The sequence below is a fragment of the Jaculus jaculus genome, chromosome 19 (assembly GCF_020740685.1).
Source record: "Jaculus jaculus isolate mJacJac1 chromosome 19, mJacJac1.mat.Y.cur, whole genome shotgun sequence".
Classification (NCBI taxonomy): Eukaryota; Metazoa; Chordata; class Mammalia; order Rodentia; family Dipodidae; genus Jaculus; species Jaculus jaculus.
In genome coordinates, this window is record NC_059120.1 from 13,158,403 (window position 1) to 13,174,489 (window position 16,087).

The 16,087-nt window shown below is 39.5% G+C and overlaps 1 protein-coding gene across 9 annotated transcripts in view; it reads left to right on the plus strand.

Annotated features, from left to right (window-relative positions):
• Prkacb (protein kinase cAMP-activated catalytic subunit beta) overlaps positions 1 to 16,087 on the plus strand; it is a 94,313-nt gene that overhangs the window by 63,303 nt on the left and 14,923 nt on the right. For all 9 annotated transcript variants that reach the window (XM_045137972.1, XM_045137967.1, XM_045137969.1 and 6 more), the window contains 5 exons: positions 4,211 to 4,309; positions 5,524 to 5,606; positions 8,124 to 8,250; positions 9,523 to 9,618; positions 13,160 to 13,282. In XM_045137972.1, the coding sequence (XP_044993907.1) occupies positions 4,211 to 4,309; positions 5,524 to 5,606; positions 8,124 to 8,250; positions 9,523 to 9,618; positions 13,160 to 13,282 (528 nt within the window). The remainder of the gene's footprint in view (positions 1 to 4,210; positions 4,310 to 5,523; positions 5,607 to 8,123; positions 8,251 to 9,522; positions 9,619 to 13,159; positions 13,283 to 16,087) is intronic.

The following is a 16,087-nucleotide window of genomic DNA, read 5'->3' on the forward strand; positions in this document are numbered from 1 at the left end:
AGTGATATGTAAATTACTAAACCAGTTACCTAAAAGATAATCATGATAAATGAGTATTTCCAGGAAGAGTAACTGCCATTTTATATCCTTTCTATTACTCAGTGTTCTGGGTCCTTTTATAATTAGGATGAAAAACTTTTTTCTAATTTTTTAAAGCTTATTTACTTTGCTTGAGATATATAATAAAATGATACGCCATAAAACCCTTTCTGTTAATACAGTCATGTCTTCCAATTCAATAAGATTAGAGCCGGGCGTGGTGGCACACACCTTTAATCCCAGCACTCGGGGAGGCAGAGGTAGGAGGATCACCATGAGTTCGAGGCCATCCTGAGACTACATGGTGAATTCCAGGTCAGCCTAGGCTAGAGCAAGACCCTATCTTTAAAAAAAAAAAAAAAAAAAAAAAAGTTTAGCTTTGCCAATTTTAGGGTATATAGAGTACAGGGAAATATTAGTTCAGAAATTAAAAATCACAGTATTCCACCATACTCTGTGTCAAACATTACTAGGACATATACACACACACACACACAATCCTCACAACTTAGATAAATCTCACTTTTAAGCCAATAACTTTTCTACATTAAGTAATTTTTCCAGTGAATCATTGTGTCAGAGAGCCTTTCTACCAGTATGTAGTTTGATTTCCCAGTTAATTTCAATCAGTCTTTTCCAGCAACATCCTAATTCCCTCAACCGCAGAAGTTTGACCTCACTACGTCATCCTCCTCTCTGACACAGTGTTCTTCATACATCAGCCCATGTTATGAAGCTAGAACTCAGTATAGAATGCAGCTATTTCCAAAACTTCCCTACTGTCTTCCAGTGTGGTTGATTTAACTCTTGCCCACATGTCCTCAGACTTTCCTTCTGTGACTTGAAACATGACTCACAAACTATATAATGCTTTTCTGAGTGGGGAAAGGGATATTGTGTGGCCAGTCTTCCTTATCAGTAACTTCTTAAGTGTTTGGCCTTGGTAATCAGCTGGTAATCAGCCAATGCTTTTAAATCTATGTATTTAAACTAACAGAAGGTTAGACAGTAAGTTTTATATGAATCTTGAACATAAAATATGAACTACACGCTGGAGAATATTTGTGACTTCTCCTCTGACACTGAGGAGTTGCATGGCAAGGTCTGAGAAGCGGTGCCCTGAACTGCGCCTGAATGGAGCTGCCGCTCACTACCCTTGTCTCATTTCCTCCATGACTGGTTCTGGTGCTAATCCTGACCAACATTCTCTCTTTCCTGAACCTTTATTGTCCAACTGCCTTTCAAAACTCAACTCAGCTCTTACCCTTTAAAGTAAGTCATGATAACAACTGACATTATTGAGCTGCTGTTGTGTGCCGGGCAGTATACTGATCACCTGACATGCATGGTATCCCATGGCCACTTAAAAAAAATTTTTTTTGTTCGTTTTTTATTTATTTATTTGAGATCTGGCTAACGTGGGACCTGGGGAACCGAGCCTCGAACCAGGTTCCTTAGGCTTCACAGGCAAGCGCTTAACCGCTAAGCCATCTCTCCAGCCATGGCCACTTTTAAAGTGAGTGTTATGGTCAGCATATAGAGACAAGAGATGTGGGACTTAGAAAGATTTGTAAACTCAGCTTCAGGTAAATTCTTTCTCTTCTGAAAACCTAGGATGACATAATGCTCACCTGTCAGTTACGTCCTTCGCTTAGGTAGATGTGGTGTAGCATGAAGGCAGCCTTTAGCTCACCCTACATCCCAACGCCTCTGTCTGTGGTCTAGAGGTAGTAGAGGAGCACATTAAAAGCAAATTCAATTTTAAATACTTACCTGTTTTTAACTGTGTGTGCATGTATGGGCATGTGTATGACACAGCATACATGTGAAGGTCAGAGCTCAACCTCCAGGTGTTGGTCCCCAATTTCCATCTCTTAAAAAAAAAATTACTTTTATTTATTTATTTATTTGAGAGAGAGAGAGAGAGAATGGGCATGCCAGGGCCTCCAGCCAGACAGACTCCAGACACATGTGCCACCTTGTGCATCTGACTTAACGTGGATGGGTTCTGGGGAATTGAACCTGGGTCCTTTGGCTTTGCAGGCAAGTGCCTAAATCACTAAGCCATCTCTTCAGCCTTCCACTTTTTTTTTTTTTTTTTTTTTTTTTTTTGCCTCTAGACAAGCTGCCCAAAAGCTTCAGGATTCTCCTGACTCGGCCTCCCATTGTCCTAGGTGCATTAGGGAACACAGATTCATGTTCCTTGCAAGCCACTTTACATGGGTTCTCGGACTTTGAACTCTAGTGGTCAGTCAGGCTTGTAACCATTGAGCCATCTCTGCAGCCTCATGAAGTGGCTAATTTAAAAATAATGTTACTTTAAAATTGGCTAACATTACATTATGGCCTTGTCTGTTCATATATCTTAAATTCATTTCTATTTTCAATGATATTATATCCTGTATATACATAGTTAGCTTATACAGAAAGTTTTTATCATATCGTTTTCATTACTTATTTCACAAGTCAATCCATATTTTATACCTAATTAAAAGCCTTGTATATCAATCAAAAATAAGCACGACGCAATAGTAACTCTCTACCTGATACTATATAATTCATTGTGATAATTATGGACTAACAGGTTAATGTGTGGATAGCTATGATCCAACAGCTTCATGTTATAGCTTTTGAAAACTGAAGTTTAATAAGTGGAATGATATTCCCCAATCTCCCAAGCTGGTTGAGTAGAAGGTCTAGGCTGAAACACAAAACTCTGACTGCTTGTCACTTATGCTGTGTTCTGTAGTTCACGGTGATCTTACACAGTAGACCAGCAACTGGCTGCACTCCTCCTTCTTGCTCAAGTCAGCTGTTAGCTTCAGGGACTACCCCATCTTGCTAATGCCACCTTCCAGTGACCCACACATTTACATGGCCTTGTCTATGCCTCCCTAACATCACCTTCTCTAAAATTCAAGATGCTCTGTGAAGTCCAGTCACACTCTTCCTGAGGTCAAGGTGAATGCCTTCCACTTGGATTGAGTCAGCAGTCCAGAGGATGCTTGATCAATCCCAAGTGGCTTGTTTGCTATAAAGATAGCAATTTTTTGCCAAAATTATGTGTTTCTTCCTGTTTGGCTGTGTGAATTGAATTTTTAAAATTTATACCTATGTTTATTCAGATAAAAAATAAACAAATTATTCCATCTTACCCTCTGTATTTGACTTTTCCTCAGTCCTTGAATTCCTTACAGATCTCAGGTTTTCACGGTCACTACCTACTTACTGAAGTGACAGAGGATTTAACTATGCCAGGAGTTACACCAGGAGCTTTCACATCGTCCTTTTAAAATGTTATGAGCTTATTTCTTATTCCCATTTACCTCTTGACTCCAACTTAACTTAATTTGTAGTTGTCTTATTTTTCTTTTTGAAACAGGGTCTTACTGTGTAGCCAGGGCTGGCCTTGAACTTGTGGCAATCCTCCTACCTCTGCCTCCCAAGTGCCATCCCACCTGGCACACAATTGACCTTCTTAAGATCAAGGGTGAAACTAGTTCAGTCTTTTTTCATTTGACTCTCAGAAGCCTAGTTGATGACTAGCCTAGCAATTTTGCTTATCCAGTTTTACTGTTAATATGGTATTGCAGTCAGCTTCACATTGCTGGCAAAAGATACCCAACCAAGCCGGGCATGGTGGCACATGCCTTTAATCCCAGCACTGAGGAGGCCAAGGTATGAGGATCACCATGAGTTCGAGGCCACCCTGAGACTACATAGTGAATTCCAGGTCAGCCTGGACTAGAGTGAGACCCTATCTCAAAACAAAAAATATATATATATCCAACCAAGAGCAGCTTGTGAGGAAAAAGGGGTTTATTTTGGCTTACTGACTCACAGGGAAGCTCCATGACGGCAGGGGGAAACATGGCATGAGCATAGAGTGGACATCACCTCCTGGCCAATATCAGGTGGACAACAGCAGCAGGAGAATGTGCCAAACACTGCCAAAGGGAAGCTGTCTATACCACCCACAAGCCCGCCCCCAACAATACACTGCCTCCAATTCCAAAATTACCATCAGCTGTGGACCTAGCAGTCAGAATGCAACAATTTATGGGGACACCTAAATCAAACCACCACATATGGAAAACATTTTTTTTTCTATAAACTGGTAGTAGCTTTTAAATTTCTTTAGTTACACTAACATGTTCTATCTCAATTGCAGGTTGTTAAGCTGAAGCAAATAGAGCACACTTTGAATGAGAAAAGAATATTACAGGCAGTGAATTTTCCTTTTCTTGTTCGACTGGAATATTCTTTTAAGGTAAATCAAAGAAATACCCAAATAAAATATTTTTTATTTATTTGAGAGAAAGAGGCAGAGAGGGGAAGACAGAGGGAGAGAGGGAGAGAATGAGTGCACCAAGCCTTCTAGCCCCTGCAAACAAAATCCAGACACATGCATACCTCGTGCATCTGGTATACGTGGGTACTGGGGAATTGAACCCTGGTCCTTAGGCTTTGGAAACAAGTGCCTTAACCAGTAAGCCATCTCTCCAGCTCCAAGTAAACTATTTTTAAACAGATGCATGTTTTGAAATAAGAAACCCTAAAGGAATTCTAAATGAAATGATGAAAATGGAAAATGTAAATGAATTTGAATTTAAAAGAAATATCCTTAGATCTTATGTAACTAAATGTTGTTGTCCTTATAAGCTGAGGTAACTTTAAGAAAAATTTCACTTCTCTGTAGAGCAATTGTTCATGGTGACATGTGGTATGTTTTTTATGGGGAGATAATACAAAGCCCAGTGTTCCGTGATCCAGAATGATGGATAGCTCATTAAGCAATCTTACATAACATCAGTGGATACAGTGAACACGTGCTCTACTTCTCTCAAACCCTTCTTATCATGATCTCCCCATGTTGTTCCACTTAGCAGTTTATACTCTGCTCATTTTGCCTATAGGCAGAACAGTCTATGTTCTGTTGTTCCAGCATCTGGTAGGGTGGGGAGGGCTGAGTCATTAGATCATAGGCTTTTTGGCTCTGTGGAATGATTTTCTGGCTGTGTCTGCAATATTGAATCATATAGCAATATTTTAGCTCCTTTAGTCTTTAAATTAAATAAAGACCTATGCACTTAAGATATTAAAACCATTTGTCTCTCAGGTATAAAATGTACATGTTCTTATTAGCTTGTTCAGATTACCTTTTTAACGCTCTTATTGCTTCACGTATGCTGCGCAGCGCGCCTTCGCCTCTGTGGTTACTGCGTGGGAAGTGTATGTTCCCCGCAAGAACAGCGACCGCTGAGGTCCCAGACTGATCTGTGGCTAGAGTGCCAAGGAGGGCAGGAGAGGGGCTGAGGGCCCAAGTATAGAAGACTAGAAATGGTTTTACTTTTTAATAAATATTTATTAACTATGAGATAGATTTTGACTTTGCCATTTCTAATTGAACATGGTGTATTCTTAACTACTTTTTTTTACCTAGATTTCATAATTTTGACTTATTTCGTTATTATCTGCTTGTAGGATAATTCTAATTTATACATGGTTATGGAATATGTCCCTGGGGGTGAAATGTTTTCACATCTAAGAAGAATTGGAAGGTTCAGGTAACTAAAACTTATCCCTTCCTCCCTCAAGTCTTTATATGCTTGTGTTTATTTTAAACCAAAATCTTAATACCAGTGTCAAAGGTTCATTTAATTTAACCAATACTTTATCTATATGAAGCATTAGGAGGAAACATTGATAAGAGGTCATACCATATGTGATCTTTAAAATTCAAATGAGAACACAATGAAACCAATTTAAATATTCTACCATTGGTAAGTACTGTGAGATTATTTGAAGAATTTCCAGAAAATGCAAAAATTAATTAAAATTTAAAACATCAATATTTATTGATCCCATAGTAGTAGTTGAGTCAGATGGCCATATATAATATATAATATACAATGGTATTTACAGTAGATTGCATACCAGTGGCTATGAAAAAGGAAATATATAGAAATAATAGTATCATAGTCATAAAATTATAAAATTGTGCTTTTTGCAAATTTAAGGAAAGCTTTTGTTACATAGAGTTTTTAAAATACAAATATAATTTCAAGAGTAACTCTTTAGACTATTATGGCCAAAAGATCAGTTATTAGAACAGGTTGCTGATTCTGATAGTCTCATAAGCTACTACTGTTGGTTAACAAATCCTAGTAGAATGAATCTACCGTTAGGAACATGCCCAGCTTCCCTCAGTGTGGAAAAGCGTGAGCGCCAGCATGTGAGGATTCATAGGCGGCATGGTGGGAGGCTTGGTTCGCACCACATGATCTCAGATAGGCAACCTCTAGAGTTATCTGAGCCACCTGGGACCCAAGCCAAAAGCCATTTGCTGACCTGTAATGTATGGGAAACCATGCCATGCAGAGCAACTTCTACTTATCTTTGATAATTTTTTCACTTCCTGTTTGACCTCTTTCAACCATTTATGTCTAAGCAAGACAAGGATCCTCAGGTTCCCCTGTAATCATTCATGTTTACACTGAAGTGCCACACCTGAGCCCGTCCCTGCCAGAGCATTTTATCACTGTGGGGACTTTAACTGACCAGTCAGCATGGCTTTTACTGGCAGCAGAACTACTGAGTGTCTGAGGTGGACGCTGCCCAGCTTTCCCCGTCCTGCTCTCCCCCTGCATTCGCCAATGTTAAGTAGAAGCTCCCCGTGCCAGTGGCATTTAAGATTACTGTCCCCTCACCTTTCAGTAATCTGGTTATAGATGTTTGTTGTATTCGAATTTCTTCAATCAAACATCAGTGTGTTGTAATAAATATAAGTTGCACAGTGTAGCTTCTGTTTACAAATGTAGAGGAAAATCTCATGGGACCTTTCAGATGAAGTATTTTTGTATGTTTTCAAGTATTTTTGTATGTTTTCAAGTATTTGAGGTTACATGTTGCCATAACTAAGACGGTCTCCAGCCTCTACTTACACTGTCCTCCTCACACTGCTGCCCTTGTTCTTTGCCACCGTTAGGCCAGGGTTGAAACCTGTTACCCACCCCTCAGAAATACTTTCCACATTTCTGCCATCAACAAACTTGAGCCCTGGATGAGAATCATACTGGGGCATGAGGGTATGGTAACAGCACAGTAGTACACACATATACAATGCTTTCTGGAAATTTCTATTCCTGGTGCTATCCATTGTCAAGGAAATCCTCACAGTTGCTCATTAACAACACAAATCTGAAAGTCATTGCAGTTCATCAGGCAGATTTGTGGAATTCAACAGATGTGCTACAAAACGAGTTAGGAATTCAATTAGAAATTGATACATTCCTTTGAAATATACTCATTGTCATGAAAATTACGCTGTATCTGGCAAAATTACAGTGATACATAGGTGTAACCTATGTATATGAAAACTGTGCATGTTTACCCAAGCATACAGATTGTATGTGTTTATCTGTGAACGTGCATTCTAGCAGATTTGAAAACGTACACATCAAGGTTGCATAGACAGTTTCTTACTGGGATTAGGGCTGTGCTTTAGTCTTCGTAGCACTTAATGAGTTTTTTCTGTGATGGCCATGCATCATCTTTTTAACAGGCACTAAGGCAAAAATAGGCAAAAAGGTATTAATCTAAAGTTAATACAGTTAAAGCACTTCTACATAGTAAAATTCTTGACACCTTTGAAATTTGTGAGAAAAGTAGATGGAGTCCATTAACTAGTAACTGAAGCAGTGGCTCTCATGGACAACAGAGTTGGCACATTTGGTTTCCAGTCATTCTCGGGGTCTGTTGTAATTACACAGCTGTCTCTATCTTCCAGCATAAGCAGTAGTTTACAATAAGATGACTATTTTAAGGTATGCATTGCTTCAATATGTAAGATCTTGGGTGTATCTTAGATTTATAGGTACATACAGGAAAAATGAAAGTCTTTGAAAACAGTTTAGAAATTCACTAAATATTTGGGAACTAGCATTTTTTTTACAAATATTTAAAGAAAAAAAAATGCTCCTTCTGTCCTAAAATACCTCTATAACATGTTATTTCTAATGAACAGTGCACAAGTTAGCATTTTGGGCCCATTTTACAGAGAATCGATGTTTGTTTCCTTCTAGTGAGCCTCATGCACGGTTCTATGCAGCACAGATAGTGCTAACGTTCGAGTACCTGCATTCTTTAGACCTCATCTACAGAGATCTCAAACCTGAAAATCTCTTAATTGACCACCAAGGTTACATCCAGGTATGGCTGTCACATAGTGTACATAACGTATTAGAGAAACGCTGAAGAACAGATTTGCACATCGAGCCTCAGCTATCAGTATTGGATTTGTTTGTTTGTTTGTTTGAGGGAGACAACTGGTTCTTTCTAGTAGTAGCTCAAATAGAGTTAACTCATCCTTTTGCTGTTACAGAGAAGTGAAAGTCCCATCAGAGGAGAGACCTGTTTACAACTCCTGTAATGTGCAGTTGTGAACTGAATATATGTTCCTACAACAAAGTAACTGTAGCTGAATTTCAGTAGCCATTGGTGCTGGGTGTGTTCCCAGTGTCCTGAATGTACAGGTTGAGTATCCCCGAGACGGAGTCTGAAGTAGAAATTGCTCCAGTAGAAAGCTTGTCGAGCACTGGCCTGACACACCAAAGCGGAAAATTCCACACATGACTCCATGAGATGGCACAGTCAAAAGGCAAATGTACTAAAAATGTACAAAATACTATAGGCTATAACTATAAGGTATATGGAAGACATAAATCTCATAGTTAGGCTTGGAGCCCATCACCAAGGCCACCAGGGTGGGTGTGCAAATTCTCCAAAAATCTGGAAAAATTCAACCTCTGAAACACTTTTTTTTTTTTGGTCCTAAGCACTTTGGATATGGGATGCTCGACCTGCATTGTCTCCTTCAACACCGATGCTCTGCGAAGTGCAAACACTCGTTATCCTCAATTCGAAGCTAGTAAAGCTGAGGCGTAGTCAGGTCGCACAGTGAGTGGCAGAGTTGGAACCTGAGCCCTGCCTGTCTGATCGTAGCGTCCACCGCCCTCTTCACTGGAGTGTGGGAGAGCCGCGCTACCAGTCTGGGCTGCTGGCGCTCCTCCCTCTGCAGGTTTACTGGAACGTTCTTCTCTGTAGGCCTTCACTTGATAGTGTAGTGAATGGTGAAGAGAACACTGGACCTAAGGAGTATTTATAGCAGAGCTTCCTTTTCCTTAAAACTATTCCTTTTATCCATGGGTCTTATGATAACGACTAAAACGTATCATCTTTCTCCTTGAGTTGTTGCTTTGTTTTGAGAAAGAGAAGGGGTTTCTTAAGCTTCATTCACTAAATAATTGCCTTCATAAATTGTTAACAATTACCTTAACTCATTTTTTTTTCAGGATTTTAATTTTAATCCTGAACTTTTAATTTCCAGCCTAAGTATACCTCAAATACAATTATTGCAAAGTGTTACATTTTCACAGGTTTGGTTTCTTGTTTTTATTTTTATTTTCTTTTTGTCCTTTTTAGGTCACAGACTTTGGGTTTGCCAAAAGAGTCAAAGGCAGAACTTGGACACTATGTGGTACTCCAGAATATCTTGCTCCAGAGATCATCCTCAGCAAGGTGCGTGACCGTGTCAGTGCTGAGGCCCAGCTGTGGGCTGTTGCTTTGTTTGAGACTATTTGTCTGTCTGTCTGTGTCTGTTTTGAGGCAGGGACTCATACTGCTTGATACATATTGTCAAAAAGGTCATGTTTGGATATGGTTCTGGCTTGTTTCTCAGCTCCAGCTCCGTTCCACTGAGTGGATCAGTTAGCCAAATCAAGAGCAGCTAGTTTCCCACCATGGCTGTGCGCCACTATTGCACTTGTGTGAGCATCTCCACAGGTTATTTTGCTGTTAAGTAGGTTAGACCATGAGTTGCTTGGTCAGATATTGGTGATTTTCCCCCAGTCGCCCATATAGCTCCTTCTGGATTCCAGCTCTTAGCTACTACAAATTCAGCCGCTATAAACATGGTTGACCAAACCTCTCTGGACTAAGGTCTAAACGTTTCAGGGTACATGCCCACTAAGGGAATAACTGGGTCTGTTGGTAACTCTATAGTCAGCTTGTTTAGGAGTTTCCATATTGCTTTCCAAAGTGGTTGTACCATCTTACATTCCCATCAACAGGGGATGAGGGTTCCTATTCCTCTACATCCTCACCAGCATTTATTTTCATTTGATTTTTCGATGTTTGCTATCCTTGCTGGGGTAAGGTGGAATCTCATAGTGGTTTTAATTTGCATTTCCCTAATGATTAGCAATGATGAGCATTTTCTTAAGTGTGTGTTTGCCATTTGTATTTCTTCCTCTGTGAACTGCCTATGCAGCTCTTTGCCCCATTTTGTAAGTGAGTTGTTTGATTTTTTATTGTTTAGGTGTTTGAGTTCTTTGTAGATTCTAGAGATTAGGCCTCTGTCAGTTGAATAATCAGCAAATATTTTCTCCGATTCTGTGGGTAATCTATAGGCTTTGCTATTGTATGCTTATCTGTAAAGAAACTCTTCAGCTTCATGTTATCCCATTGGTTGAGTGACTGTTTAAGAACGTGTGCTACTGGGGTTTTGTTCAGAAAGTCTTTTTCTATTCCTATATCATGGAAAGTTCCTCCTATATTTTCTTCCAGTAGTAGCTGAGTTTCTGGTCTTATATTGAGGTCTTTGATCTATTTGGACCTGAGTGTTGTGCATGGCGAGATGTGCAGATCAAGTTTCAATTTCCTTCATATGGTTATCCAGTTTGTCCAGCACCATTTGTTGAAGATGCTGTCTCTTTTCCAGCCTATATTGTTTGGGCCTTTGTCAAATATCAAGTAGCTGTAGTTGCTTGACCCAAAGTCTGGGTCCTCAATTCTATTCCATTGGTCTATACTCCTGTTAAAAAAAAAAAAAAAATCATATCTTTTGATTGTTTTTTTCTTCTTTTTTTTCTCTTTTATTTAAAAACTTTCTTAAGGTTGGATGTGGTGATACATGCCTTTCATTTTAACCCATGGGAGACTGAGGTAATAGGATCACCATGAGTATAAGGCCAACCTGGAGCTACAGAGTGAGTTCCAAGTCAGCCTGGGCTGGAGTGTTACCCTGCCTTGAAAAACAAAACAAAAAATTTTTTTAACAATTTTATGCCATGCACATATTTTGATTATGATCTGTTTCACAACTCCTCCAGGAGTCTGTGATCGAACCTGCTTTGCCACAGTTTTTCCAGCATTGGATTTTCTCATTTCCTAATTTAATAGACTATAAATATACTGCAGTTCAGTTCCTATGTCTTCATGTTTTTTCAAGTAACATGTAATCTCCATTTAGTATTTCTTTGCATGTGTATAAATCATTAATCCATGTTCTTTGTATATTATGTGTTTTTACTATTTTTCTTTTTAACTTTTAAATCCTTATACATGAGGTATTTATTTGTATCTGGCTGACATATGTGTCATAAACATCATCACAGAATTTTAAGCATAGAAATGAGTTACACAATTGATGCACATTTCTTTTTTTAATATGTTGTTTATTGATTTGAGAGAGAGAGTGAGTGAGTGAATGAGAGAATGGACATGCCAGGGCCTCTAGCCATTGCAAATAAACTCCAGATGCATGTGCCACCTTGTGCATCTAACTTACATGGGTACTGGGGAATTGAACCTTGATCCTTAGGCTTCGTAGGCAAGCACTTTAACCGCTAAGCCATCTCTCCAGCCCTTGATGCCCATTTCTATTAGTAATACAAGATGGTCTTCTTATTAGGTCAGCCTCTCCTTTAGAAAAACATATAGCTTTAGATTTAAAAAAACAACTCTACATTGTATTATATTTTAACTGGTAATTTGAAAACTAAGTAATTGGTAGAGCTAATATTTTGGTAAAAGGGCAGAATGTGATGAAGATAATTATTGTTTCCATGAAATCTTTGGTAACAATTGACACAGACACTGGTTGGTAACATCTCCATATAAACCTGTTAATGTAAATGTTGTCATCATGTAATGTAGATGTGAGTTTTAGTAAAGTTAACATAAAAAAGCCAAGTGGAATTAGCCCTGCTTTTTGAATCATGTGTTTGGCTTGCACAGTGCTTTTGTGTGTTTTATTCTTTTCCATTTGGTATACTTCTCACAGAACCCTGGGAGTTAGGTCTTCTTTCCAGCACACCTGCCAGACATGTGATGTAGACCAGCAGAGGGCAGAGGCACAGGAGCAGCAGGTGTGGCCTCTCCTAAGAGTCCCCTACAGTGAGTCTCTTTGGAAAAGCCTCTCTCCTGCCCCTGCCTCAGGCCCACCACCACCATCACTAGCACCAAGCAAGACCAGGCCCCCATTGCCAGGGAAAACCAAACCCATCTGGGTCCTACGGAGAACAGAGACCAGCTATCTGCCAGTCTCCATTGCCTCCACAACTCCCAGCACACACACTGAGTCCCATGGTGTGGAGCCTTCCCCTCCCTGAGAAGGCATTTTTTTGTGTTCAGACCCCACCATGCCCATCCTGTGGTGTGATCCTATGACCCCTCAGAAAGCCTTCACTCTAAGACAGCCAGGGCTGCAGCTCCCTCTCCCCACCAGCCTGCACTCTCACCGCCCTCCCCTCCTCTCATCTTCAGAGTCGCTTAAATATTTATACTAATTGATTCTACATTACATTTTTAGTTTTCACAAAGATAACATGAAATAGATGTGCTTGCTCCATGGATATTCACCTTCCTAACTCAAAGAGTAAAGATATTTTCAAATCCACTCTATCATTTACTATTCCAGTAGTTGTTTTGAGATGTTTGACCTTTGTAGATATGCTGAGTGATAAGATTATGGATCTGGGATGGGCCTCTAGAGGCAATTTAGTCTAATTTACTTTCTGTAACACCAACTATAGCATCCCAATAAAAACAAGAAGGAGTTTCATGGTCAGTGTTATTCATTGAAGAATAAGATTTAATAATCCTTCCCAATATTCAACTCTGCCCTTCATTTAATTAAACCTGACCTGATACATTTATTAAAGTTTTCATTTTATCCTGCATATCTACTTGCCAACTGCTTGAATTTTTTTCCATATGCTTCCAGATTGTTTTGGTATTACCTGTGACTTACGTAATACTTGCTGTTGGTTTGTGTCAGGGCTACAATAAGGCTGTGGATTGGTGGGCTCTGGGAGTACTCATCTACGAAATGGCGGCTGGCTACCCCCCGTTCTTTGCAGACCAACCAATCCAGATTTACGAAAAGATTGTTTCTGGGAAGGTATGTCATACATTTTATTATCCTGTCTTATTTGTTATTTCAACACATGGATTTTAAATTTCAGAGGCTGGAACCATATCATGTTAATCCGAATAACATCCTAAGTTGTTTAAAATGCAGATATGTCCAGTAGTGCCCCTCTTATAAGAATAAAGGACATTTGTACAAACGCGGTTTCAAAAATAGTAAGGTCCCTTCCACTGTTAGTATTTTATTTTGTTTTTAAAGCACAGAGTCATTTCCATTATTCTCAATTTTCCTTAAAGTAAATGAAAATCTTAACTATTTCATGTGAATATCTACTCAGAAAGAAATTTTAAGAACTATTCTCATCCATACACCCTTTCTCAAGCAAGGCTACTTGTTTTAATTACATCATTCACCACAAAATAGAAGGAAATATAAAATGTTTAAGCCTTGTTGAGAATGAATTAATTTTAACAGAATTGTGTTTAATATGATTATAATTGCCATTGATTTCAGCAAATAGGTAATAATAACTACTCCTGAATCTGAGTGGAGTGACTATGTCATCATGGCTTATATTTCATGAATTACTCCATGAGCCTTCTTTAGTTTGCATTTTAATCTCTAGTATCATTTAGTGTCAGTCATTTTCACCTCTGCTTACCCTTGAGATCTGTCCTAAAAGGAGTAGCAGTGGAGAGTTTCATCCTGCTGCCATGTCAACAAGCCCAGAAGGAGGCATTCTATGCCGTAGTCACAGGCTGTGCATTGTGGGGTGTGCGCTCCATGCGGTAGTCACAGGCTGTGCAGGAAGGGGTTTGTTTTTACCTGAGGTGCAGTCTTCTCTGTCAGTGTAGGACACAGTTGTTTCCTTCCCTGGCTCCCTTGGACCATCTCAAGCGGAGCTCATGGGTGTGAACCACTGCTGTCCCATCATCTCTAGTGTCCACACTGTTCACCGATTCCTCATAAAACCATGTCAGCACTCACCTCCAAGCTGAAATGTGTGTCTGTCCACACTCTAAGACTTATTTCCTCTCTGGGTAAAAGCCAAATTGGAAATTAACTAGTGTTTAATTTTGATTGCTTAAGTCATTAAAATGCACTTTTGGTCTTATGTTGTAGATCCTGTATTTGTAGTTTTAATGATTATTATTTAAGAGTATACTTTTCCTCCAAAAGTGCTTTTTCTGTTAGACATGATTGCACATGCTTTGAATCCCAGCACTTGGCAGGTAAAGGCCAAAAGAGCAGGTTTTCAAGTCTCCCCTTGCTACAATGAGACCCTGGTTGATTTTTCTGCTTGTCACAAAAGTGGCTTTTTTTTTAATGTAACAATATTTTATATTGATTTTATTCTAGAATAATGCTATAAGAATTATATGCAACTATGTCAGTGACTTACCAAAGTTAAAACAAAATGATTTATGTACTAAAATAGGTTCATTTGAATGTTTGATAAAGTACTTTCTCTATTAAAATATTTTAATTAAAACTAGTAATTTTTACATTTTATTTATTTATTTGCAAACAGAGAGAGAGAGAGAAAGAGGGAGAAGGAGAGAATATGGTCATTCCAGTGTCTCTAGCCACTGCAAACAAACTTCAGATGCTTGCCCCACTTTCTGCACCTGGCTTTTGTGGGTGCCGGGGAATTGAACACAGGTCATTAGGCTTCGCATGCAAGAGCCTTAACCACTGAGCAATCTCTTCAGCCCCTAAAACTGGTTTATTTCAAAACACAGAAAGATGATGATCAATCAGCTTGTTTGAGTCTCTTCTGCACATAGTTTGCCTTTAGCCAAACAGGAGGTGGTAGCTAAATGTCAGATTATCGGAGCAGTTTGAAGGCTTGGGTTTAGCTGACAGAAGATTGATAGCCTGTGGCGCCTGCTTTATCCCAGCAGTGCATGTCCTGAGCTGGAGATGCATGTTACACTTTAGCCCAGGTGCAGCATTCGCTTGGACAAGCATCCCTATGGTTTCCACAGCAACTCTCTCTGGCTGCATTTCCCAGGAGAATATAAAAGTGAACATTATTTTCAAAATGATGCTTGCAATATAGGAGTCAAGTCACAGCTGTTCTAGAAGCCATCACTTTAGTCTTCAATTTTAATAATTTAGAGCCTCCATAGGGTTACTACATAATGTGAATATCATAATGTGAATATAGTAAGCACTGAGTATATGCAGGAGAATATACTACATGTATCCAGAATACCACCTCATTATAAACTGACCAAAGATGTGGTTAATGCCAGTCACATGAAAGGTCATTGATTAGCAGTCCAGTGGCTATTCCCTTCTGTGACAGGGTCCCAAAGGCCATGCCCAGGCTTGATTATCCCTGGGGAGGTCTCACAGGACTCTGCATACGTTGGTAAGGTATATTACAGCCAAAGCATACAGAGCAGATCAAACAGGAAAATGGCAGCTCAGACAAGTCCAGAGGAAACCAGGTGCAAGTTTTCAGGCGCTGTCCCCTGCAGAGCCACCAGGATGCATTTTGCTTCTCAATCAGCAAACAGTGAAATGTTGCACATGGTCAGAGTCATTAGAAAGAAGCACCCCTATGTTCACTGGGAGCTCATTGTCCTTGCTCCCTCTGCCTGACACATACCAAAGTCCAGGCTCAACAGAAGCTAGCCTGTTTCTACTAAATCTATCCAGTGAGCCAAGCTTGTCTTTAGGAGAAAGCTGCATACAGTGTAAAGAACTGGTATCACTCAAGTCCCCAGGTACTTGCCAGCCATCAAACGTAAGGCCTGCAGACTCAGACCTGCTGTGTTGACTTTTCTGTACACATTCTGTATCCTAAGTAACAGACATAAATGCAGA